The sequence below is a fragment of the Trachypithecus francoisi genome, unplaced genomic scaffold (genome assembly GCF_009764315.1).
Source record: "Trachypithecus francoisi isolate TF-2019V2 unplaced genomic scaffold, Tfra_2.0 Lachesis_group15, whole genome shotgun sequence".
In the NCBI taxonomy this organism is placed as follows: Eukaryota; Metazoa; Chordata; class Mammalia; order Primates; family Cercopithecidae; genus Trachypithecus; species Trachypithecus francoisi.
This window is the reverse complement of record NW_022681460.1, coordinates 42,531,290-42,557,591: the sequence shown is the minus strand read 5'-3', so window position 1 is coordinate 42,557,591 and position 26,302 is coordinate 42,531,290. Positions and strand designations below refer to the sequence as shown.

Genomic DNA, 26,302 nt, shown 5'->3' with positions numbered 1-26,302 from the left:
GTGACCTGATTTTCCAGGTGTTGTGTGTCACGGTTTCCCTTGGCTAGGAAAGGGAATTCCCTTCCCCCTTGCGCTTCCCAGGTGAGGGGATGCCTTGCCCTGCTTTTGCTCTCACTCATTGGGCTGCACCCACTGTCTTGCACTGACTGTCTGACATGCCCCAGTGAGAGGAACCTGGTACCTCAGTTGGAAATGCAGAAATCACCCATCTTCTCTGTCGCTCACGCTGGGAGCTGGAGGCTGGAGCTGTTCCTATTCGGCCATCTTGGCGCCCAATCCCATCCATCCTTCTTGACTTGTCTTCCTTCCATCTTGTCTTGTCTTGTCTTTTTTTTTTTGAGACAGGATCTTGCTCTGTCACCCAGGCTTGAGTGCAATGGCATGATCACAGCTTCCTGCAGCCCCAGCCTCCTGAGGTGGAAGCAGTCCTCCCAGGTAGCTAGGATTACAGGTGCACACCACCATACTTGGCAATTTTTTTATTTTTGTAGAGGCAGGATCTCCCTGTGTTGCTTAGGCTGGTCTTGAACTCCTGGTCTCAAGTCATCCTTCTGCCTTGGCCTCCCAAAGTGCATGAGCCACTGCACCCAGCCTCAGTCAGGTTTTAAATGCAGACAAAGTGCCCTATTCTGGGGGGAAAAAAAGCCACAAAAGACATTTGTTTAAGAAGGAAAGCAAGCACCAAGATTTAGGGCAGAGGACAGAGTAACTCTGGTGTTTTGTGCAAATGCATCTGCGTTTACGATCAAGATTCCCCTTATTTGTAAAGCTACTAACCCCCAGCCTTAAACGGAAAAGATAAATGCCACTTACCAGTCCTTTGGTTATGTAACAAGAAGGCCTGGACAGTGAGAATTCTTTTTCTTGATTGATTTCATCAATGCTTTCTCCCTGAAGTCAGGAGGTATTAATACCTTGCTATAAGGGACTGCCTTTTAAAGTTCTTTTGGTATCAGACAAGGTCCCTGGCCACCCAGAACTCCACGAGTTTAACACTGAAGATGTCGAAGTATTCCACTTGTCCCCACATGCAATGTCCCTAATTCAGCCTGCAGATCAGGGGGTCATAAGGAGCGTTAAGGCTTATTATACATGGTACTCTATGGAAAGAACTGTCAACTCTGTGGATGAGAACCTCAACAGAGAGAACCTGTATGTTCGGAAGGATTGCACCATGAATATGCCATTGTTACAGAAAAAACTGTGAAGGCCATCAAGACTCAAACAATAAGAAAATTAAAGAAAACTGTACCGATAGTGTACATGACTTCACAGGATATATGACAGAACCAATCAAGGAAATCATGAAAGAGATTGTAGATATGGCAAAAAAAAAAAAAAAAAAAAAAGGTGTAGGGGGAGGAGGATGAAGGGTTTCAAAATATGGATCTTAGAGAAATTCAAGAGCTAACAGACTCCACACCCGAGGAGTTAACAGAAAACGACTTGGTGGATACGAGTGTTTCTGAATTAGTGCCAGATGATGAGGAAGAAGACATAAAAGAAGCAGTGCCAGAAAACAAATTGACATTAGACAATCTGGCAGAAAGTTCCAATTATTCTGGACGGTTTTGACTTCTTTTACAACATGGACCCTTCTATGACATGGACACTGCAACTAAAGCAAACGGTAGAAGGATTGATACTGTATAGAGATATTTTTAGAGAAATGAAAAAGCAAAAAATCAGGCAGAAATTATAGTATATTTCCATAAAGTTGTACCAAATGTGCCTGCCTCTCCTGCCTCTTTTTATATCTCCTCCATCACTTTCACCTCTGTAGTCTGAATAGCAAGGTCTACCCCTCCTCTTCCTCCTCCCTCCTCAGCCTACTCAACATGAAGATCAGACTGAAGACCTTTGTGGTAATTCACTTTCACTTAATGAGTAGTCAATATATTTTCTCTTATGATTTTCTTAACAATACTTCCTTTTCTCTAGCTTACTTTATGGTAAGAATACATTATATAACTTACAAAATATGTTAATCAACTGTTTATGTTATTGGTAAGCCTTCTGGTCGACAGTAGGCTATTAGTAAAGTTTTGGGTGAGTCAAAAGTTATACTCAGATTTTTTAAAACTTATTTTTAGTAGAGACAGTGTTTTTCCATATTGGCCAGGCCGGTCTCAAACTCCTGACCTCTGGTGATCCACCTGCCTCAGCTTCCCAGAGTGCTGGGATTATAGGCATGAGCCTCTATGCCAGCCTATATTGAGATTTTTTACTGCACAGGGGGTCAGTGCCCCAATCCCATACATTGTTCAAGGGTCAACTGTATAATAGGATTTGATTCAGAATAAAAAGGAACTGAATTACTCATACACATAGCATCATGGGTATATCTGAAAGACAGGCGGAATAAAATAAGCTAGATATAAAATAATACAGTTGATCCTCAAACAACATGAAGGTTAGGGGTGCCGATCCCCCATGCAGTTGATCTAGCTATAATTTTTTACTCCCCATAAGCTTAAATACCACTGAATAGCCTATGGTTGACTGGAAGCCTTACTGATAACATATACAGTTGGTTAATATATGTTATATGTATTGTATACTGTACTCTTACAATGAAATAGGCTAGAGAAAGAAAATATTAAGAAAATCATAAGAAAGAGAAAATATATTTACTTTTCATTAAGTGGAAATGGGTCATCATAAAGGTCTTCATCCTCATTGTCGTCATGTTAAATAGGCTGAGAGGGAGGAAGAGGATGGGTCAGTCTTGCTGTTTCAGAGGTCGCAGAGACAGAAGAAAAGCACATATAAGTGGACCCACACAGTTCAAACCTGTGTTGTTGTTTTTTTGTTTGTTTGTTTTATTTTTGTTTTTGTTTTTTTTTTTTTGAGACGGAGTCTCGCTCTGTCGCCCGGGCTGGAGTGCAGTGGCCGGATCTCAGCTCACTGCAAGCTCCGCCTCCCGAGTTCACGCCATTCTCCTGCCTCAGCCTCCCGAGTAGCTGGGACTGCAGGCGCCCGCCACCTCGCCTGGCTAGTTTTTTTTTTTTTTTTTTTTTTTTTTTGTTGAGACGGAGTCTCGCTCTGTCGCCCAGGCTGGAGTGCAGTGGCCGGATCTCAGCTCACTGCAAGCTCCGCCTCCCAGGTTTACGCCATTCTCTCGCCTCAGCCTCCCCAGTAGCTGGGACTACAGGCGCCCGCCATCTCGCCCGGCTAATTTTTTGTATTTTTTTTTTAGTAGAGACGGGGTTTCACCGTGTTAGCCAGGATGGTCTCGATCTCCTGACCTCGTGATCCGCCCGTCTCGGCCTCCCAAAGTGCTGGGATTACAGGCTTGAGCCACCGCGCCCGGCCTAGTTTTTTGTATTTTTTAGTAGAGACGGGGTTTCACCGTGTTAGCCAGGATGGTCTCGATCTCCTGACCTCGTGATCCACCCGTCTCGGCCTCCCAAAGTGCTGGGATTACAGGCTTGAGCCACCGCGCCCGGCCAAACCTGTGTTGTTTAAGGGTCAACTGTACATACTATATTATTTCACTTTCTTATAATTCTGGAATAAAGGACAATCTGGTTTATAGTGACAGAAAGCAGATCAGTTTTTGCCTGGCGCAGGTTGTGGATAGGTGATTGACCAGGGAACCTTTTAGGCTGGGGTAATATTCTGTCTCTTGGTTTTGGTGGTGGTTATGTTGGTTTCTGTCATTGTCAAAACTCATCAAATTACATGCTTAAAGTGGGGTACATTTTATACTAAAGTTAACAGTATTAAACCATTTTAGTTAGTTGCTATTTTAACTATAATGGCAAGCTATGACAGACGTATTGTCCTTGGATTTTTGTTAGGCAGGGTGTAAATCCAGTATATTTTTTTCTAGGTAAAATGTTCTCTATGTTAATATACAAAAATATATGGCTAATATTTGGCTAAAGTAAATTCACATAATTAGTATAACTTTAATAAACAAAATATCATTTTTTCTTTCTTCAGTAAGTTCCTTAAATTTATCCTCAACCAGATATCTCCAATTTTTAATATTTCAGTTAAATATGCATTGTGTATCTGCTAAAGATATAGGGTTATTCCAGATTCACAGTTCTTCTCATTCAGATGGCTTATTCTTACCCATCATTAAACCCTGAAGAAAAAGGTAATATATAGGTAATATAACAGTGGAATGTATTTCTGAGTTATGTTGTATCATCGTACCTGTGTAATTAGAAACATATCCTTTCTTGTCACTCTGAGATAGCATCTTGGGCAGGAAGAGGGTTTCCAGATCCATTATATCAGAAACAACAACAACAACAAAAAATTCCACTCATCCTATAGCTCTACTTAAAAAAAAAAAAAAAAAAAGATTTCTGCTTTTCTTGCTACTAAAGATCGATTATGAAATATTTCAGAAGTTTGGATATGCTTGTTAAAGAAACTCTAGGAAAGGAAGAACACATTCTGTAGAACTAACCTTTATCAATTCGTAGTTTAAATTTGTTCTGAATCTTATCTCTTGTTTTCCAGTAGATTCGTTCCTACTTGACTTCTTGGTTACCTCTTGCTTAGTTCCTGCCATTTATTCATTAACTCAGCAGAGGATTTTGCAGAGTCTACTGTGTTCCAGACTTTTTGCATCATTTCCTTGATTTTTGAGATCTACCTTGATTCCTTGAAGAGAGTGGTACTATTTACCTCTGGTTTTTAAGATTTTTGCTCTTCTTTTAGATTTTTCGTCCTGGCCTGGTTCCCTTGCCTTCTCCATTTGCTTCATTTGCTTGGATTTTCAAGAAGCTTTGAAGCTGGATAGGAATCTCCAGTCTTCCTCTTGATCCATATGTTTCAGGTAAGAACTCCACCTATTTTTTCTACATTAGGGCCTTATTGATTTAAAAAATACAGTCATAATAAAAATGTTTTAACTGGGCAAGAATTTATTTAGAGGAAGAGAGAGGCACATAAAGCCTTAAGATACCATCCCGAGTAATTTCCATGCTGACACTATTACATTTTTTCAGTGTTAGTTTTTTAAGATCTAGTACAATTAGAATATCAATAATTATGATGAAGAAAAAGAGGAGTTTTTCCAATGCTTGGCCTTTGCTCCTTTACATCCATCTAATACCAGAACAATATTAAGCTGTCTTGTTCCCTTTGCTCTTATATTACAGCCTGTCTCTTCTCTCTCTCTCTCTTTTTTTTTTTTTTGAGATAGAGTCTCGCTCTGTCGCCCAGGCTGGAGTGCAGTGGTGCGATCTTTGCTCACTGCAACTTCTGCCTCCTGGGTTCAAGCGATTCTCCGTCTCTTTTGTCTTAACTCGTAGGTTATCTCTTTAAGAAATTCTGTTTCAGCCATAGTTTTTCCAGTTCTCCATAATCAACGTACCATTTTAACATAGATTTGGAGTGCAAAAACATCATTGTATTTGAGGAAATAGCTTTCTTTTACCTCTCTAATCATCTCTTTGATGAATCTTCCTTTAATTTCAATCAGAGTTTCTTTGTGACCAGAGTCAAGACTCTTATGTATTCAGAAGCTGCTTTTGTACTAATAGAAGTTGCCACTTTTTTCATTCTCTTTGAACAGTAAAATTTCAATATATGTACTATTCCTTCTTGGATGGCTTCAAAGAAGTTCATACATTTGATTCTTACCTGTTGCGTTTCAGTTTTTATTACCCATTTCCTTTCTCTTTTTCTCTGTATCAAGATATGGAACATTTCTTGCATCATTTTTTGGTTTACATGTGCCTTATCATGAAGAATCGCTGGTTTCATTTCTGTGTTTATTTTAAACTTACTTATTTTAATTCTCTTATGCCATCTACTCTTCTAATCTCCGTAAAACAACACATGTTTATTGAGCATATATTGGCGTGTGCTAGGCCTTAAGGGTATAGTTATAATTAAGGCATGTTCTCCAAACTTGAGGGATTCATAGTCTATTCAGGTAAAGAAATATTTCAGCATGTAAGGAATAGCAAATAATACGAACATAGAAGAGCAGAGGAAAGGTGCATGGTAGATAAAGTATGAACCTGACCTTGAAGGTTGAGTAAGAGAGTGCTAATCAGTGGAAGAGAGTGGGCATTCCAGAGCCATCCATCCTCAGTTAAAGATTTCAGGATGCTGAGGCATGAAAGCAGGAGTGCTGCTGAGGGCATGATGGAGGTTCTGATGGGTCTACAGCAAGGGTGGTGGGTGTGGACATGAAAGGGAAGGGGAAGACGGGCTCAAAGTTAGATTGAATGTTCTTGTATATCATGTTATCAAAAAGACAGCCTTCCTTTAATGGTACTTCTGTGTATATGAGAATAATTAGGAAGAAGAAAACCTGGGAGGAGACTGAGAAGTTACCAGAGGCAAGAGGGGGCATAAGAGCACAAGTTGGTATAAGAGGCTAGAGGGGGCTGGCCAGGAAAGAGAACTGATAGGAATTTCAGATGCTGCATCAAATTCACGTGTCATTCCCCTCTTTTTCCATTAATGCTTTCTTTCATTCCCCTATGTTTTGATTTCTAGATTCAAGCAGAAAAGTCCTTCCTCAAAATAGTGTGTCTTGATCGGTTTCAGCAGGATTCAGAAATAATAAGCATTTAAGGGTTGGCCTTTTTTCTTGAGTCATTACCACATTGAGCATTCTAATTACATTTTGGTACTATGTAGCAAAGCTGTCTAAACTTACTCTTTTTTTTTTTTCTATGACTTCATTGACATGTCTCTCTGGGCTCTTTTGCAAGTAAATATTGTTACAATTTGCCTTCTATGTATGCGTGTGCCTTATTGCCTGTCCTTTTTGTCTTTTTCCATGTTTTTTCACTTTAGTATAAGTTGAGAATCCTCTTTTGAGTTTTAAAGTTGTTTTCAGGTTTTCATCTCACTGTGAACCCAGCCTTTACACTATCCTGGCTCTAGTTCATTCTGATCGCTCCTTTTGTTATTTTATTAACCGTCCTTTTCCTTCCTCCTTTTCCCTTCGAAGTACAAACCGACTTCTCGGCAGCTCCTGCCATCCTGCTTCTCTCCGCCTCATCGATTCCCCATCTCACTTCAAATCTCAGTAGTAAACATATGTTCTCCCTTGTCTATACCTCTTAATTTCTCTTTTCCACTGTTACTGCTTTCTCTGTAATTGTGTTATTTAACTTTGTTAAGCATTTTATAATATGGATGATGTGGTTGAAACCTAGGTTGTATTATAAAAAAGTCATGTCGTATAAAAGCAAGTTGTTTCCCAAGGAGTACGAAAGTCTCATGATATAAGTTAAAATGGCTGTTGTTTTGGTATTCCTTGATTGTGCTAGTATAAATGTTCAGTGTAGAAAATTTCTCACTTACAGTCATTGTTTATCAGTGATTGGATTAAGCAACAAATGAAATGAAGATCATCCTAATTCTGACTTACTCTAAATGGAAAATAATATTTTTATATGTTGTGAGTCTTTAAAATTAAAATAGCTTTTTGAATGAACAAGAAAAGAAAATGTCTCCCAGAAGGTCCATTTTATAATCACTCTTTTGGACAAATTAAAGTGTTCCTGACTAATATTTATTTATTTGCACCAGGTGGGAAAAAAATTTTATCTTTGAATCCCATTCTCCTCATAAAATAGAGTTATTGTATCTTTTACACTTGGTTCATTGCCCACTGGGATATTCATTGGTTACCACAAATTGCCTCCATGCCTTGGCAGAAGTCCAGACAGCGCCTGGACAATTTGGACTTCTGCATTGGTCGTTGCTCCCCACATGAGTCCTGAGACAATGGCTTCATTCCCTTTTTCAGCTTCATTTCCCAGGGAAAAGTAGAGAGAGCTATCCTTTCTTCTCCATATGTTCTTCCCCACCCCTAAAACACTTTTATGTGTCATCTTAGTAGATTGGAAAGGAGTTTAGAATCAATGAAGGACGTTAGCAATGGGTTTATACATTTGTCTTTTTTATTTCTATGCCTTGCTTATTTTCAAAAACAGGTTTTAACTTCTATAACATTTTCCGAATAGCACTGCTGGAAAAAGAATAAATATATTTGCTTTTTCAGTATATCATACACTGCATTTCCTTCCTTTAAAAATTTCTTTTGCCATTTTTAACTTTATTTCCTGAAAAGATTAGCATTAAATATTATTTTTATCCATAGTTGGAAAAAACTAAAGCATCCATTTTACATTTCTGTATTGAAGAAGTTTGAACATATAATACATATATTTACAGTTTATAACTCACTTTTACATATGTTGCCTCAATGCAAAATTTTGCTTAACTTTAACACAGCTTAAACATAATATTGCCCATATGACAGTCTTGCTGCTTTTGATATTATCTTATAATCTACAATGGTAAAAGCTGGGAAACAGTTTCAAAGTTTGTGGCTTGGTATGTCAAACAGAATATGACTTTCACAATTTGTCTAAAATCTTTTTGCCAAAAATGCTTGTGAAAATTCACATGAATGATGATATCTTATTTTGCAGATATTTCTTTGGTTTTAAAAAACTGTTTTACTTTTTGATAAACACAGTTTTATAAAGAAAGTGGGAGGATCTTAGTTGAAGCAATTTATAGACCGTGGAGTGAGACATGATGTCCAAAGATTAAGCAGTCAACTTATTCATCCACTGTGGCAAATGGTTTTCTGTGCTTCCTTTGATAGTTTCCAGGAATAACACATCCATAGTCTTCCAAATTAGCTGATTTGTCAATTGATTTGAATATGTGTTATACGTTGTTCTTTATTTCCTAAATTTTATTTTTGCATTTTAACTTATTTGTTAATTTTTTCTTTTTGAAAAGAGGAGACTCAAGTAACTTCTTTGAAAAATGATTCTTAATTTATCTGCAGCCCTATTTTGAAATAAAGTGTATATGGTAAAAGAAAGATTTGTGCCATTTCAAATTTTTATGTTAAGGATTGAGACTTGAGTTGCAAAAAGTTGTCTGTTTGTTTGTTTTTGAGACAGGGTCTTGCTCTGTGGCCCAGGCTGAAGTGCAGTGACACGATCATGACTCATTACAGCCTTGAAGTGATCCTCCAGCCTCAGCCTTAAATATATATTTTTTTAATTTGACAGATTTATACTCATGGTAGGTGAAATGTTTGAATAAAGAAGTAATATAACAGGTAGTTATTTTTTCCCCCAATTATAACATGACATACTTCAGTATTTGGTATAATATGTCCTGAGGTAAATCTGGTTCATTGACTCATGAATACATCCAATAAGTGTATGCTACAGAAACACCTTATTTATTTATTTATTTGTTTGTTTGAGACAAGGTCTGGCTTTGTCAACCAGGCTGGAGTGCAGTGGTACAATCCTGGCTCACTGCAACTTCTACCCGACTGGGCTCAAGTGATTCTCCCACCTCGGCCTACCAAAGTGTTGGGATTACAGGCATGAGCTATCATGCCCAGCCTATTTATTTTAATATATGTTTTGTTGCCCTTCTTTGGAAAAAGTCTTATTCTGGTTTTTCCATTATTTCTTGTTCTTGTGCTGTAAATCCCTCTATTTGGTGAGTCCACTGACTATCTCTCATCATGGTTCATTTTCTATTCTGGTCTGTAACTTATTACTGTGATGCATCATTAGTAAAGGTTTAGTCTGTTCTGTGCTTTGGAAGCATTCCTGCAAGGAGTTTTCACATTTGCTCTTACCAGGTCCTAAAGTTTCACCAGTTCAGGACTACTTTTCTTTTTTCAGTTTTTGGCATGAGGATAGGGTGGGATTCTAAACCAGGAAGGTTGTGTGAATTTAGTCCCACACTGTGTGTGTGGTTCATGCCTAATATGGTTCTGATTTCCTCTGGTGACTTTCCCCCCATTGCCTTAGTTGATGTTGATGTCATGCCTACTTGGGCTTCCTCGCCAGTGAGCTAAGTTTTTATAGTCCCGGTTTCATGGATAGGGTGATCCTTTCAGAGTTTTGGCTTTATGAAGGTCCTTCCAACTGTGACCGGTGTCTTGAAATAACGTCTCTCATTGGGTGTTAGGGAGCCCCCTTGTAACCATTATGGCCTATCACTGGTTCCATGAGTCATGTTAGCTTCAGCCCCTGACCTCTGCTCATTGGCTTTCTTTTTTCTGCTCATTGACTTTTTTTTTTTTTTTTGAGACAGAGTTTTGCTGTTGTTGTCCAGGCTGGAGTGCAATGGCGCGATCTTGGCTCACTGCAACCTTCACAGCCTGGGTTCAAGCAATTCTCCTGCTGTACCCTCCTGAGTAGCTGGAATTACAGGCATGTGCCACCATGCCCGGCTAATTTTATATTTTCAGTGGAAAATGGGTTTCTCCATTTTCGTCAGGCTGGTCTCAAACTCCCAACCTCAGGTGATCCACCTGCCTCGGCCTCTCAAAGTGCTGGGATTACAGGTGTGAGCCACCACGCCCAGCTGACTTTCTTCTTAGTTTCTTACAACTGTGGATTCTCTGCACTTGTTTCAAGTTCAGTTCTTTAAGTAGCATTTCAGTGCTTGTATTTTTAAGCATTTCAGTGTGTTTGGATCTGTGTGGGAATGAGATGCAAAGGGATGGTGTTATACAATTTAAAATTATTTTGGATTTTTATAATTTTTTAGCTTGCTTATCACCTTTCTATCAACATGTCAAGTATTTTGTGCCTATTATGTACTGTGTACTTTGAGAAATAAAGATCTTTGGCTAGATTCCCTCCTTCAAGAGACTTACTCCTAATATAAACCCTAGTGGAACTAAGGTATGTATGTCTTACAGAAATGCAGTGCCAGTAGGTGTCAGGAAGTAAGGCTACTGATGTGGAAAAAAGTGGTTAAGAAATGATAGAGGAAGCGAGACTTAATGTAAAATACGAAGCTTAGTTAGAACTTGATTGGGTTTGGTGGGTTAGACAAAAAGAGATTGGTCCAGCTTGCAGAGAGCCTTAAAATACCAAACCAAAGAATTTAGATTATATCTTGTAGGTAAGAAAAAGGCATTGGAGGTTTTTGAGTGGAAGGGACATTTAGTGCAAATAATGTTTTATAATCTTAGTGCTAAAGTTTTGGAAGACTAGTACATCACTCTATTAAAGAAAAGTTGGAACCGGGCATGGTGGCTCATGCCTGTAATCCCAGCACTTTGGGAGGCCGAGGCAGGCGGATCACATGAGGTCAGGAGTTCAAATCAGCCTTGCCAACGTGTTGAAACCCTGTGTTTACTAAAAACTCAAAAAATTAGCTGGACGTAGTGTCGTATGCCTGTAGTCCCAGCTACTTGGGAGGCTGAGTCATGAAAATCGCTTGAAACCAGGAGGCAGAGGTTGCAGTGAGCGGAGATCGTGCCACAGCACTCCAGCCTGGGCGACAAGAGCAAGACTCTGACTCAAAAAAAAAAAAAGAAAGAAAAGTTGGTACATCTCCTTTCTTAGAAGTTAAACTCAAGACTTTATAGGTACAAAAATAAGTTTGTTTAATAGTTCCTTGTTTTTGTCAACAAAAGTTTACTTACTCAATGAGGATGGGCTCCAGCCCATGTTGTAAATGAGTTAAGCTGGCTGGGAACAAGAGTGGCCACTGAGCTCATGCCTCTTGGGGTCTTGTTGGTTGTTAAAGGTTACAAACTAGATCAAATTTTTGAAAAACACTGTTTGGCCTCAGTAAAATATGTATGCAAACATATTTTGAAACAAAAGCTGTGAGTTTGCAACCTCTCTATAGTGTTCATTATTAAATCTTTATTATATTTTAGCATAACATTTAAAAAATACATTATTTTACGTTATTTAAAATTGTGTACAAAATAGAAACATGTGGCCTGTTTGATTTGAAAGGTTGAATAACTGACTGTTTACTTATAATCATATTTTTGGATATTTTGACTTTGAAACTTGGACATAAAAATATTTTCCAAAACTCTTGTCTTACAGGTAAAAGAATGTCACATGTCAGCATTTGTACCTGAAGTCAGCATGCAAATTTCAGGGTACATGGATGAATGCCAACTTTTGCATTTCCCATGTGTATCCTGTGGCCATTCTATCCGGGGTGAGTGATTTCTAAGAGTAGCTGGCAACAAACCAGATGCCAGCCAGCCGTGGACTGCCCTAACAAATAATGCTAAGAGTTATAAATTAAACACTGTCTGGTGATCTGTGATGTGTACGGCAGTTAATTTAGTTCATCTGGATTAACTGACAGCACCAAAAAAACTATATTCCCATAATGTGAAATCTGAATTTAGTATGTTTGGAAGAGAGTAATAATTAACAGTAGGGAATTATTCGTTAACATGTAAAATTACAGCAATGCCTAAGATTCTTTTGAATTTATAGCAGTATTTTAGTGGTTCACCATATAATTTAAATAATTTTAATTTCAGATTCAAAGACTTAGTATTTCTTGAGTGATGGATAATTTTGTATAAAATACGGCTTTTTGGATTATATATCTTCCATTGCCTTATAATATAGTTTTGCTTCCCGTATTGTATACATAACAATATTTAGGCTTCTTAAAAATACATTAGAACATTTATTTATACCAGACTTCACATTTGTATTTTAAAACTTGTTTTTTTAGTTTCATTCTGGGAAATTACATTGAGAGTAGAGCCTGTTTGTTACCTTATCCATGCATTTTTCGGCTTATTTAAATTATTTTACTTCACGAAGCCATTCATTTTTTTAGAACATCCTTCAAAGAGTTCATGCGTCTTACTGAGGACACCTGACCTTTTGAAGCTTCAGAATTCACATCTAGATGTCACCGGTCTTTCCCATGTTAACAGTTCTGACTATGTTTTATTATATATGCCTTCGGCGCCGAGCCAGGACAGCTACAAGAGGAGAGATGATGAACAGCCATAGAACTATAGAATCAAACAGCCGGACTTCCCCTCTCAATGCGGAGGTGGTCCAGTATGCCAAAGAAGTAGTGGATTTCAGTTCCCATTATGGAAGTGAGAATAGTATGTCCTATACTATGTGGAATTTGGCTGGCGTACCAAATGTATTCCCAAGTTCTGGTGACTTTACTCAGACAGCTGTGTTTCGAACTTATGGGACATGGTGGGATCAGTGTCCTAGTGCTTCCTTGCCATTCAAGAGGACGCCACCTAATTTTCAGAGCCAGGACTATGTGGAACTTACTTTTGAACAACAGGTGTATCCTACAGCTGTTCATGTTCTAGAAACCTATCATCCTGGAGCAGTCATCAGAATTCTCGCTTGTTCTGCAAATCCTTATTCCCCAAATCCACCAACTGAAGTAAGGTAAGACTAATTTTTTAATGACCTAAGTTATATAGTAGAAAGGTTTTGGTTGTTTTAATATTGGGTATCTTTTTTATTGCAAGCATTCTTTTTAGTGATTTACATGGATTTGATTTTGAAAATATTCCTTAGTTTTCTGATGGGGAAGAGAGATCACTCATATAAAGATTTAATGCAGGCTTTATATCTGCAATACCTCACACTATAATATTCATGGCTTATGCTATTTGCGTCTCATAAAATTTACCAAAACCAAAACACACAATTTGAACTCATAGGGACCATTCTGAGATGTTAGTATGAAATATGACTTTGAAAATATTTTCAAACCGGCATCATGTTACTACTTTTAAATCTTTTCAACAACTCACAATAGGCCTGTGAGTGATACTTCAGAGGAGGTCCTTAGGGGATTTGGTTTAATGTTAGTTGAATATTTTTGCAACAAGCATATTCATTTAAAAATCAGTGTTGCTTTAAGTAATTCATGCATTCTCCCTACAAGCCTATTTTGCGCATAGCAGCTCCTTGGCTCTCATTTTTGTCATTCAACCTCCTAATTTAAAAAAATATTAATATAATGCAGTCTTGCACATACCCTGTTCTCCATGTGCCTAGGACCCATTCTGCCCTCAAATAAACCACTTTTATCAGCTCATTTTGTATCTTTCCAGAATTTCTTTGTGCAGATACAAGCAAATACAAATATAATTTTTTTATGCATAAAAGTAAGCATATTTATCACATTGTACTGTACCTTGTTTGTTTCACATAGTAGTATATATTGGTTCTTTTCATGTAAGTACAAAGAGAGCGTCCTCATTTTTCCTGCAGTTGCAAGTAATGCATAGTGTGTATGAACCCCAACTTATTAACTAGTCCCCCATTGATGGGCACTTAGTTGTTTCTAGTCTTTTGCTGTTATAAACATTAATGCAGGGAATTACCTTATCATAAGTCACTTCACATGTGTGCAAGTATATCTGTGGGATAAATTTCCCAGAAGAAGGTTACTCAACCAAGGATAATTTGATAATTTTGTAATGTTTAACATTTGTTTTTGCATTTTAACAATTTATTTTTAATTACATTTAATTTTAATTTTTAACAGTTGTAATTTTGATATATAATGCCAAATTCCTCTCCAAAGGGTCTGTACTATTTATATTCCCACTAGCAGGGCATGTACATGAGTGTTTTGCCAAAGCCTCGCCTATAGAGTATGTTAATAAATTTCAATATTTTTGCAATTTAATAGGTGAAAAATGTTATCTCATGTTAACTGTTAAAATTCTTTTATTATCTCTGAGGCTGAAGTCTTTTCATATGTTTAAAAGCCATTTATATTTCTTTTTCCTTTAACTATCTGATCATATTATTTGCCGATTTTTTCTATTACTTATGAATCTTAGCAGTTTCTAGGACTTTATATCACTTTATTAAATCACTCATTCATTAAATATTTTAGTGTCTACCATGTGCTAGGTGTTGTTCTAGGTATTAGAGATGTGTCAGTGAGCAATGAACAACATAAATAAAAATCCCCGCTCTCAGGAGCTTATTCTAGCCTGAGAGCAGATCAGGACACCTGTTCAACTGTAGGATGGCCAGCTGCCAGTGCAGGAGGAGGTAGGCAGGGGTCAGCTGCTACCTCTGTAACATGCTGCTCCTCTGATGTCTCTGTCCCCTCATCTCTAAGGGAACACTTCCAGGGCCTGCCAGAAAGCATACAGAGTACAGCTCAACTTGAAGATTGCTGGTATAATCTTAACTTTTTTTCCCCAGAACTACCTAATAATTCATTGCAAATAATGTTATTAGTCATTTTTTAAACTCAGAAAGCCAGCATACTTTAATTAAAATCAGATTTTTTTTTTCTCCCTAAGAAGAAGAAAAAAGTATTACTGGGGTAGGATCTTTTGTTTTGTTTTGTTTTGAGACAGGGTCTCTCTCTCTGTCACCCAGCTTAGAGTATAGTGGCATGGTCTCGGCTCACTGCAACCTCTGCCTCCTGAGTTCACGAGATTCTCCTGCCTCAGCCGCCTGAATAGCCGGGATTACAGGTGTGTGCCACCATGCCTGGCTAATTTTTATAGTTTTAGTAGAGATGGGGTTTCACCATGTTGGGCAGGCTGGTCTCGAACTCTTGACCTCAGGTGATCCGCCCGCCTCGGCCTCCCAAAGTGCTGGGATTATAGACGTGAGCCACCGTGCATGGCAGGATCTTTTCTTACATGAGAATTGTTTTATTAGGACTCTGTCAATCTTCTTACAAAGTTATCCACTTTTTTCCAAGAATCTGAAAAGATTTAGGGATCAGATCAATGGAACATGTAATGTGTTTTCTCCAGTGTAAAACTTAACAGCTGCATAACTAATTTTAAGTATAAATCATGCTCTTGGGTTACTGAGAGTTATTGGTGTGTGATTGTGATTAAAGTTAAAACTCTATTTATACATGTATCTCTAATTTTCTTTACTTATTTTCAGCTTTAGTCTACTGAAAATATCATTACATTTTAAGAGAAAAAAAGGTGACCAATATATTATTAAGGTATATGAAAAAGCCTTTTTAAATTTTACTGATTATGAAATCAATAGCTGTTTCATTGTTTAGAAAGAAGCTAGAAAATACAAAAAAAGGAAAATATATATGAAAAAATATCTGTAATTCTTTTGCCCAAATTCAGTAACTGTTAACATTTGGGTGAATTTTTTTATACAATCAGAAACATTTATTGAACACCCTCTCTGCTAGTTCACTGCTAGGAACCAAGTAGAGAGTCAGACAGAGATGGCTCTTTTTTGAGCTTACAGGCCAGCCTAGAAGAGGACCATGAAGAACATGTATTGGCAGAGGGGAGAACCTAAACTAGGGGCTCAGAGAAGGCTTCCCTGGGGAAGTGACTTACCTGCGACCTGAGGGTTAAGTGAGGCTCCAGTGTGGATAGGAAAGGAGGAGAGATGACAGCACATTTGAAGGTGAGATCGTGAGCTAAGATCATGGTGTTTGAAGAAGTGAGAAAAGTCCAAGAATGCAGAGAATAAGCTATTGGCGAATACAGACACGGGAGTGACATTCTTAAGATTTAAACTCGTGGTTTCTAGACTTTGAGATTTTATAGATATTTTGGATCCAGCTTCCCAGAAGAATATCTTGAGGCGACTATTCCTATGCAATTTATTATGAAAAAACTGTGGGAGAAGCTAGTAAGGAAGTAGAGAAAGCACGATGGGAAAAAGTCAAGCAAGGATGCAATATCGTGTGAAGTCCCAGTCTGCTGGGAGGCAAAGTTGCTAGAGAGCTGGGCTCTCGTACTCCTGCACCAACCAGACTTTGACTATGGGCTGGAAGGGTGGGAATGGGGACTGCCAAACTTCCAGGCAACATGTCACTCCCTAGATGAAGCCCAAGGTAGTTTTGTGAAGAAGGTTGTAGGTGTAAACCCTTAGGAGCAAAGCAAGCCCATGTGCAGGGTGGCACATAGAACTGATGAGATGGGGGGTGTGCAGGTGAATGGAGTTCAGGTGGGGGGAGTCAGTCACAATAAACTAGTAACATAATAATGATCATAAACATTAGGGAACTCATAGACTTGTCAGATTATTTACTGTGCTAAATTAATGTACAGTGAAAAGACAAAATACCAATTTTATCTATCATCACCATCATTTCATAAAAGTTTATGCATCTGTTTAAAAAAAAAATTAACCAGTGATGAGCATGATCAATTCTGAGTTAAATGACAAAATCATGTTTCTTCGCCAACAAAGTCGAAAGGACCAGATCATGACAAATTCGTGAAATGATTACTTAAGCAACTCAGTTTGTACCAAGAAATTAGCATGATCAGAATCTTGAATAAAGATTTTTTTCAATTTTATAAGAACATATATGTGTGATAGGTACATACTAAATGTGCATTCTCACATTTAGTGATGGAAAACTCCATCTTGTACTACTGTTTGGGAACCACTGGGCTGCACTGCCTATTATTTTAATTTTATATCCCCCTTTAGAAGTTAACAAACAAGAGTGTGTTGGAGTAGCTCAGGAATTTGCAGGAAATTAACTACTTTTAGTCCCAGAACATTTAAAATTTAAAACCAGTCTTTTCCTATTTCATGTGATTGCATTTCTTTGTTCAGTAAATGAAGTGGAAAAGTTACAGGCAGTTCTACCAGATCTTAAAGTCTTTTCATTTCTTGCCTAATACCTTATTAAGAGGAAAAGAAAAAGGCCGGGCATGGTGGCTCATGCCTGTAATCCCAGCACTTTGGGAGGCCGAGGTGGGTGGATCACAAGGTCAGGAGTTCGAGACCAGCCTGGCCAACATAGTGAAACCCCATCTCTACTAAAAATACAAAAATTAGCCAGGCATGGTGGTGGGCGCCTGTAATTCCAGCTACTCAGGAGACTGAGGCAGGAGAATCGCTTGAAACCAGAAGGTGGAGGTTGCAGATTTTAGAGTGCCCTAGTCCTCTGAATAATATCTTAATGGATGCCTATGTAAGACTCAGAAAGTAGGCTAGGTCAGGGTTACCATTTGGAAGAGAGAGACAAGGAAAAGGGGAAGAAGATGATGACAAATAGAGGTCAGATTAAAGAAACCAATTGGGATAAAGTTATTTGGGAATGAAATTTAATGATGTAGAATTTTTTTTTCAGTGTACAAAGCACTCCAACTATATAATATTGAAATAAGAAAGCAGGGAGAAAAAAAGAGGCTTTCATAGAATTTGCTACCAAATCGAGTTGCTTAAGTAACGATTTCACAAATTTGTCATGACCTGGTCCTTTCGACTCTGTGGGCCAAGAAACATGATTTTGTCATTTAACTCAGAATTGACCAAGTTCTTCGCTAGTTAATTTTTTTTTTTTTTTAAGTACATGCTAGTTTATTAGTTTCCAATTAGAAATGGTCTGGGAGGCAGGGAGTGAATAGATAGACCTGTCAGAATACTTTTTACTTTTATTTCTGTTTTCCTATACTATTCCTTTACTTTCAGCTAGTGAAATGGAACAGGGTTGGCAAGATAACTTTCTTTGCTGGCTACTAGATATACTTACTAGCTAGGATAAATTTTGGTTGCAGGGAACCTTTTTGTACTCATCTGTCTGGCTTCAAGCCTCAATACAGGTTAGAAAACTTGCTTTCTTTGGTTTCCATTAATGAAACATCTCTCTTCCTCTCATCTACCCACTGCTTCCTGGTTGCCCTGGAGAAGGTTTCTCAGTGGTATAACAGCAAGTCAACAGTCATAGAGAGAATGGTTTATTGTTTCTGAGCACTGGACACATAGTAGTCATCCAGTACAATCAACAGAAAACATTAAAAATGGACTGTGCTGGTTACCATCCCAGAATTGAGTGCTCCAGATGCAGACTGTAAGCCTAGTCTCAAAGACATTCTAGGCTGAAATTTGCACATGTGATACTCGAGATTTAAAATACTTAAAGAGTACATTAGAGTTTGTCAGATTTGTCCAGTAGATAAATACAGTGTATGAACATAATACTAAACATGTAAATGTACATATTACAAAGGCCATGACTTAAAGGAGTTTAATCATATCAACTCTGCCCTGGGGCTAGAGAATTAAAAGAGTCGGGCTTTCTCCAGAATGTGTGTGTGTTTGTGCGTGTGTATGTGTGTGTACCCCTGTGTACATGTGCATGTGTTTATGTTTGTTTTCTTGTTGTCACTGACTAGTTTTTATTATTCTGGCTTTAGTTTTCCAGAATAAAAAGAAATTAGAATATTCTCTTGTTGGGTAAGATAGATACCTTTCTCTTTTTAACTTTGAAATGATACATTTTAGCTCTGCTGGGGAATTTTAAACAAAAACTTTAATGCAGAGAGCAGAAAATCTGTTTGTATTGGTCTCATAGTTAATATTAATTCAAGTGTCCACAGACCTAGAAATAATTTTTGTCTTTTTTTTCTTGTTGCTTTTTAGGTTATCAAGAAAAATAAAAGTAAAATATAAAAGCTAATGATTTACTTGCAAATTTTTAATATTTAGACATATTTTTAAATCTTTCTAAAGACAGGTACGATCCTGATATTCTACTTTAAGTATAATTTTTGCAGCTTCTGATATATGTGTAACTAAATAATCTTCATGCTATATAGAAGTCAGAAGCAAGAATGATACTAAAATAACATTAATCCTAATAAGTTTAAACATGCTAGAAATGTTAAGGAAGTCGGTTTAAAGCATCATCTCAACCCTGTATATTTTGCGTGTTCTGCAGCGTAGCTAGAGAGGAGTTTTGTAGATTAATACATTATTAAAATGGAATATTTATGTTCTAATCAATGTCTTTATACTTATATTTATAATTTTTTAATTTGATTTACATTATAATGCATTTCAAATTATACATGAAGACTTGTATTGTGTGCATATTTATTTATTGCTAAGAACTTGGCAGAGGTTATTTCTATATTATATTTTCAGTGTTTTTCTTAGGCCTCACAAAACTCCCCATTGAAACTAAACAAAAAGATTGGTTTGGTTCACATGTGCTGTAAACCAGTATAGGTGGTTATTTCACAGGGTCTTGAGGGGTCCTTGTTTCTTGGAGATGTTCCTCCAGCATTGTCTGGTGTCAATTTGCAGTAGTGACAAAAGAGTAAGACCAAAATTTGAATTTTCTCACCAGCGTTGTTTTAGATGTTTCATGCTTCTGTTCCCCAGCACCTATATGACTAGCTCTGTTTTACTGCATATATTTACATTAGAGTTATTCAAATCAATTCCTTTGTTAGGAACCTTTGATTTTACAAGCTAATCTCTAGGGACACTTCTTAGGTTCAGGTTGGCACTCCAGGTTTGTTTTTCTGCCTTGTCACTGGAAGAAGATACCCACCTGCTTCTCTTTCCTCATAAACCTGCCACAGCCTGCTCTATTCTTTGGAACTCTTTCCCTGCCTTGCAAGATTGGTTATAGGGTGTAACTAAGTTCTCCATTGCTACTTTATTGTTGCCTCTGAATACAAGTACTCACAGGCTATTTATGTTTGAGGCATTTTATTCCTACATTTCAGGAGAGAATCAGCAAAAATAGCAAGTATGGGATTTTAAACATTCTAGACACTTTAATAAAAGTCCCTACTGTTAAAGTTCCCTGTTCTGTGGTTCCTGATTCCCTTCGTTATATGTTTATTAGAATTCCTTTGGAGCTTGCTTTTATTCCTGGAGGTGGAAATTGCCATACTTCCCTCTCCATTCTTCCAAGATTGTGGCTATATGCTTTTCTTGGTCCTTTCTTGGGCCTAAAAACAGTTGGAGTACCTATATGTTGATGGCTTCTATAGTTTTGGCTCTGATTTCTCCCTTGAATTTCAAATTCTTTTTTTTTTTTTTTTTCAGTTTCCTCTATGCTTTGCCATTATCAGTTTTTACTTAGATCTCAGTAGGTCATTGGGCCAGGAAAATAAACGAACAATTTATTGGTGGAAAAAAATATCATGTAATTAATGAGTATATAAAAAAATTAAGTGTCATTAGTAATCAGTGAATTACAAATTACATCATAAGGAAATATGGCTCACAATCAAACTAGAGATTATTTTTAATGCTTTCAGTGATCATTCTTATGTACTATTGGCATAAGCTTTTTTGAAAGCAATTTGTAGTGTATATTGAGAGACTTAAAAATATTCTTATTCTTTGATGTAAAATCTTTATTAAAAAATTTTACTAGCCACAGTAAATAATTAGGAATAGAGAAAGGATGATAATTGAAGTATTTTTAAATGTTTCTAATTTTCTCTTCTCTATTAGAAACAATATTAGAGAAATAGTTAACTGACATATGAGTATATTAAGTACCTGATGATACTATGATTATGAAGAATCTTTAATTTTGGAAAATAGTTCTATAAGAAGACTTATATGGAGATAAGTTAGGCCTTGAAGAATAGATAGGCAGATAATAGTAGGTTGGGCATTTCATGGGGAGGAAGATAACACGAGCAAAGACATAAAGGTGGAAATAAGTTTATTGCATGGAAAATAATGATTAATCTGGCTGGGAAGCAGGAGTTCATTTGGAGGAATAGGAGAATGTTATTCCCCTTTTATGTGTTTAGATATTTGCTAGATACTAAGGATATAAGAATAACTTAAAGATGGCAAAAATGGAAATTCAGGAGAAGGGCATATATAAGAAACACTTTCTTGAAAAATTTGATGAAACTTCATGATTTGATAAAATAAAGAGAAAAAGAATATGAAAATTTTGCATTTATATGAGGCTAGTGACAGAAATGGAAAAGCTGGAGTAGGAGACCTTTGTGAAGCAAAATGATCAGTTTAGTTTCTGCAGTTGGTTTAAGCCGTGTACACAGGAGAGCTTCATCTTCGTGTGTTTTATTCTTACTTTGGGTTTACTTATCTTGTAAAATGGAATGTTGTTCAGCTACCTCTAACTACATGTTCCAGTTTTTAAACTGACCAATGTGAAATCTATAAAAAAAGGACTGTTTGGGGACTTATAAAAATAAATTAAGTAATAAGGTCTGTGGCATTTGGTTTTTTAAAGTTTTTTATATCTTGGGAACAATACTTATATTGGATTCTATTTATTTTGATTACTTTGTTTCACACTGTGACATATTGGGCATGGGGCTATAACCTTAAGGGACCAGTAGATCTCATTCTAAACTGTATTATAGGGAAGTTTCTTTTTTTGGCAGATGGGAGATTCTTTGGTCAGAGAGACCTACGAAGTTGAATGCTTCCCAAGCTCGCCAGTTTAAACCTTGTATTAAGCAGATAAATTTTCCCACAAATCTTATACGACTGGAAGTAAATAGTTCTCTTCTGGATTATTACACTGAATTAGATGCAGTTGTGCTACATGGTGTGAAGGACAAGCCAGTGCTTTCTCTCAAGACTTCACTTATTGACATGAATGATATAGAAGACGATGCCTATGAAGAAAAGGATGGTTGTGGAATGGACAATCTTAACAAAAAGTTTAGCAGTGCTGTCCTCAGGGAAGGGCCAAATAATGGATATTTTGATAAACTACCTTATGAGGTAAGCCAATAATATTTAGCAGCAGTATTGGATAAAACACTATAGATTTTTAATCTTTAGATATTAATGTTTACTGAGTATTGGTAATGGAGCATTGGTAAGGTATATATAATTTGATGTGTTGTATATTTTGATTTTGGAAAAACTAGACAAAATCATGTTTTAACTAATTTCACTACTTTTGTTTTGGTTTGGCTTTAGTGTTTCTGGATAAACTATTAAGTATATATTTTCATATTGCTAATAATAACCAAATACAAAAATCAGTAATAAGTAACAATCCACTTTAATTCATATTACACAGTTTAAGTATGGGTAATACATGCTTAACTTTGTATTAGTTATATTAAAGATGATTTGCTGTTAAAAATAAGAATATTAAGATAGTGAGATGAATGCTTATTCTATTTAATCCATAGTTTCTCTTAGTGTCATTTTTTTTTTTTCTGTACTAACTCTATTCTGTGTTCTCCTAACTGCAATTTTTGATCTAGGCAGGTAGTGCTTTTACCTTGGGATTATTAATACTTTTTTTTTTTTTTTTGAGATGGAGTCTCACTCTGTCGCACAGGCTGGAGTACAGTGGCATAATCTCGGCTCACTGCAACCTCCGCCTACTGGGTTCATGCCATTCTCCTGCCTCAGTCTCCCAAGTAGCTGGGACTACAGGCACCCACAACCACGCCTGGCTAATTTTTGTATTTTTAGTAGAGACGGGGTTTCACCATGTTAGCCAGGATGGTCTCGATCTCTTGACCTTGTGATTCGCCCGCCTCGGCCTCCCAGGGTGCTGGGATTACAGGCGTGAGCCACCGCGCCCGGCCTGGAATTATTAATACTTTTTTATGTGTTTAGTCTGAAGTCTTGTTTTCAGTGTGTCCCTACTGGGGTGTTTCTGAGGTATATTTAGCTCCCAGGCTCCCAGATGTCAAGTGCTAGTAGCATTCCAGGACCTTGTGACACCAAAACCTCTCCCCACCAGTTTCGAAATATTCCTAGGGGTGAGAGTAGGGCCAAGCATTTCTGTCTCCCACTGAAAACTACTGTGTGGCTAAAAATGTATAATCAGTTTTCTTTTTAAGAAAACTTTATAGACTCAAATTTTAACCAACTGAAATATCCCTCCTCCAAATTGATGGGTATTTCAGATTTCATGGAAATAACACAAATAGCTTAACTTTCATGAAACAATAAGATAGCCTCTTGAATGTGTTAGAGTAATAGTAGCTATAATGCCTCTCCAACATATTACAGTTAAAATGCCATGGCACGTCCTGTGAAGTAGCTAAAGTTGCCACATAAAGATGAATTTAAGTGTCCAAGGTAATTTGGTCTTTAAGCCATGGGACCAGGATCCCACCCAGACCCCATGTGATGGAAAGGAAGCTTCACAGATTGGACAAGACTGGCCTTTACTGGGAGGCGGGAGGAAAGATGAAGGAAAAGCTGGGTTTGGGGAACGAGAGGAGCATGAGATACTGACAGTGTTGCTCCTCAGGGCTCTGAGGAGGGTCTGTTGTGGCAGCAGTGGGAGCAGTTCATCTGGAGTAGAGTGAATCGCTGCTTTGATTCTTACCCACTTGCAAAAACTGTAAAATAGAAGTTTAATTTCAGCAAATACATCTTAAACAGTTTATTGAATTTTTTCCAGACCTGATAAAATGCTTGACCCATAGAATTTGAATGAAGGCCAGAAGACACTTTAGGCAAAGGGAAGAGAAGGTACAAAGATGAGAAGTGAAACTGTGTGACTTGTTTGGGAACTCCAGTATTTCAGTGTGGCCAAAACATAGGCTTTGATAGGGAAAACTGTAAGAGATGGAATTGGATGGTGGCTCAGGGCTGCCTTAGTGCACAGCTCCATGTACATAGATGACAGTGATTGGGACCCCCTGTCTTTGGCAGTGTGGAGTCTATTCTGCTGCATCATAGAGGGCTGTCTGGGTTTCACCAAGAGATTTGCATTTTATCCCTTCAACCAGTGGTCTTCAGGGTGGTCCAGTATACAGTCAAATTAGTCAAGGGGAGTTACAATTACTTTAGACTTTACAGATAATTTACTTTTGCTAAAAAATTAGAACATGCCCTAGAGTAGAAAAATATAATAAAATAAAAATATCAGTTTTCCTTAGTGTATTCAATGAAGTCCCAATTAAAATGCTGGCAGAATTTTTTTAAATTGAAAAGTTTGCCTAAAAATATGAAAATACTCATGAAAATTCTGGAAAAGAGTGATAGAGGGGTATTAGTCCTGATTCTCATTTGCAGCCAAACAATCCACGGCATTCGAACACATACACTTTAAAAAACGTAGTTATTTTATTTTGAAGACTATTGATATGGGAGAAATAACATATAGATAAATGGAACAGAATAGAGTCCAGGAACAGGCCAAGAGGATAGAGGGAAATGTATTGACAGCTCCTCTGGGAAGCTGTTATATTTATGTCGTTAAAAAAAAAAAGAAACAGAAATAAAAACAGTTTTATACCTTTTCTTCCTTTTTTGCCTTTTGGAATAAACAAGTTTTGACACCAGTGTTGTCTAGGATAGAAGCAAAAGCTACTTTTTTTTTTTTTTTTTGAGACAGAGTCTTGCTCTCTCACCCAGACTGGAGTGCAGTGGCGCAATCTCGGCTCACTGCAAGCTCCAACTCCTGGGTTCACGCCATTCTCCTGCCTCAGCCTCCTGAGTAGCTGGGACCAAAGGCACCTGCCACCATGCCCGGCTGATTTTTTTTGTATTTTTAGTAGAGACGGGGTTTCGCCATGTTAGCCAGGATGGTCTCCATCTCCTGACCTCGTGATCTGCCCATCTTGGCCTCCCAAAGTGCTGGGATTACAGGTGTGAGCCACTGCCCCCGGCCACAAAAGCGTACTTTCATACAATTTTTGTGGATATATAAATTGATGTGAACATTCTGAATGGCAATTTTCCACTTCCATCAAAACTTTTAAATGCATGTAATTTACTATAAGGATATATTTTCAAAGTTTGCCAAGATGAACATACATGCGTGGTACATACACACAATGATATTGCAGTATTATATGCAATAGGAAAAAAAGCAGGAAATGCATCAATGAGAAACTAGTTGAATTATGTCACTTCTATGAAATGGAAGGAGGTGGGTCTGTATGTGCAGATATAGAAAGATCTACAAGATATAATTACATGAGAAAAGCAAGTTGCAGAATGGTGTATATAGTATCATTGTTTTAGTGCAAATTCAAGAACAGAATTTCGTATACATTTATTTGGAAGAGATCAGAAAAACTTAACAATGCTTATCTTCGGGGAGAGGGATGGTTAGAACTGAGTGTAGAGAGGCAGAAACTTCTCATTTTAGACCTTTCTTCAATGTTTGGGTTTACTTTTTACTTGAAATTGTTGATTTTTGTTCGTGTGATATTTTACACATCAACAGGTGTATCTGGATGATGAGATTTGTTAAAGAAAAATTATTCAATCGTGCTAGGTATAGGGACCACTACAATGGGATTTTGCAGTGTGAGAGGGAGATTGGGTTCAACAGCATGGGCAAGTGGGAATTAATAGCCAAGGAGCAGGTTGGAGAGTCACTGGGTAGAAAATTACTAAGAAACATCAGGAGTAAGGAGATTCTGGCTACATCCTCTTTAAACTTATTTTAAAGATTTTATTGTTGTTACTCTGTGTTTTGTGATATTTTGACTTAAAACAGTGAAATCCTGACTGAAATTAATACTGAGCCTAGATAACAAAATAAATTGAAGAAGAGCATTTAGGTTAATTGCAAAACAAAAAATTTAGCTAGATAAATACGTTAAATTAAAAAAACCCCTCTCTCATCTAAATAAGATGTTTAACATTTAGCAAATATTTAGTGTCTTTTTCTTTATAGTTCTTAGTTCAGAATAGGCTATTTAAGCAGTAGTTCTTTGAAACTAGAAGCCCCCAACTGTTAAGAAAAAATGAATCTTGCAGTAGTTCAATAAGATAATTTTAATTAGAGAAAGCAATCTTTTGAATTCTGCCTTCTTAATAATTCTTGTATCTGTTTGCTACTCCATCATCACTGCCAGCTGCCT

General features: G+C 37.2%; 1 protein-coding gene across 3 annotated transcripts in view; it reads left to right on the top strand.

Moving 5' to 3' along the window:
* The window catches only part of FBXL4 (F-box and leucine rich repeat protein 4), a 78,551-nt gene that overhangs the window by 14,988 nt on the left and 37,261 nt on the right, over window positions 1–26,302 (top strand). Inside the window, exons 2-5 of one of the 3 annotated variants that reach the window (XM_033234667.1) lie at window positions 4,681–4,798; window positions 11,835–11,952; window positions 12,595–13,178; window positions 21,887–22,232. In XM_033234667.1, coding sequence (XP_033090558.1) covers window positions 12,667–13,178; window positions 21,887–22,232 — 858 coding nt within the window. In that variant the 5' untranslated portion in view covers window positions 4,681–4,798; window positions 11,835–11,952; window positions 12,595–12,666. The remainder of the gene's footprint in view (window positions 1–4,680; window positions 4,799–11,834; window positions 11,953–12,594; window positions 13,179–21,886; window positions 22,233–26,302) is intronic. The other 2 variants (XM_033234668.1, XM_033234669.1) reach the window with 2 other exon arrangements.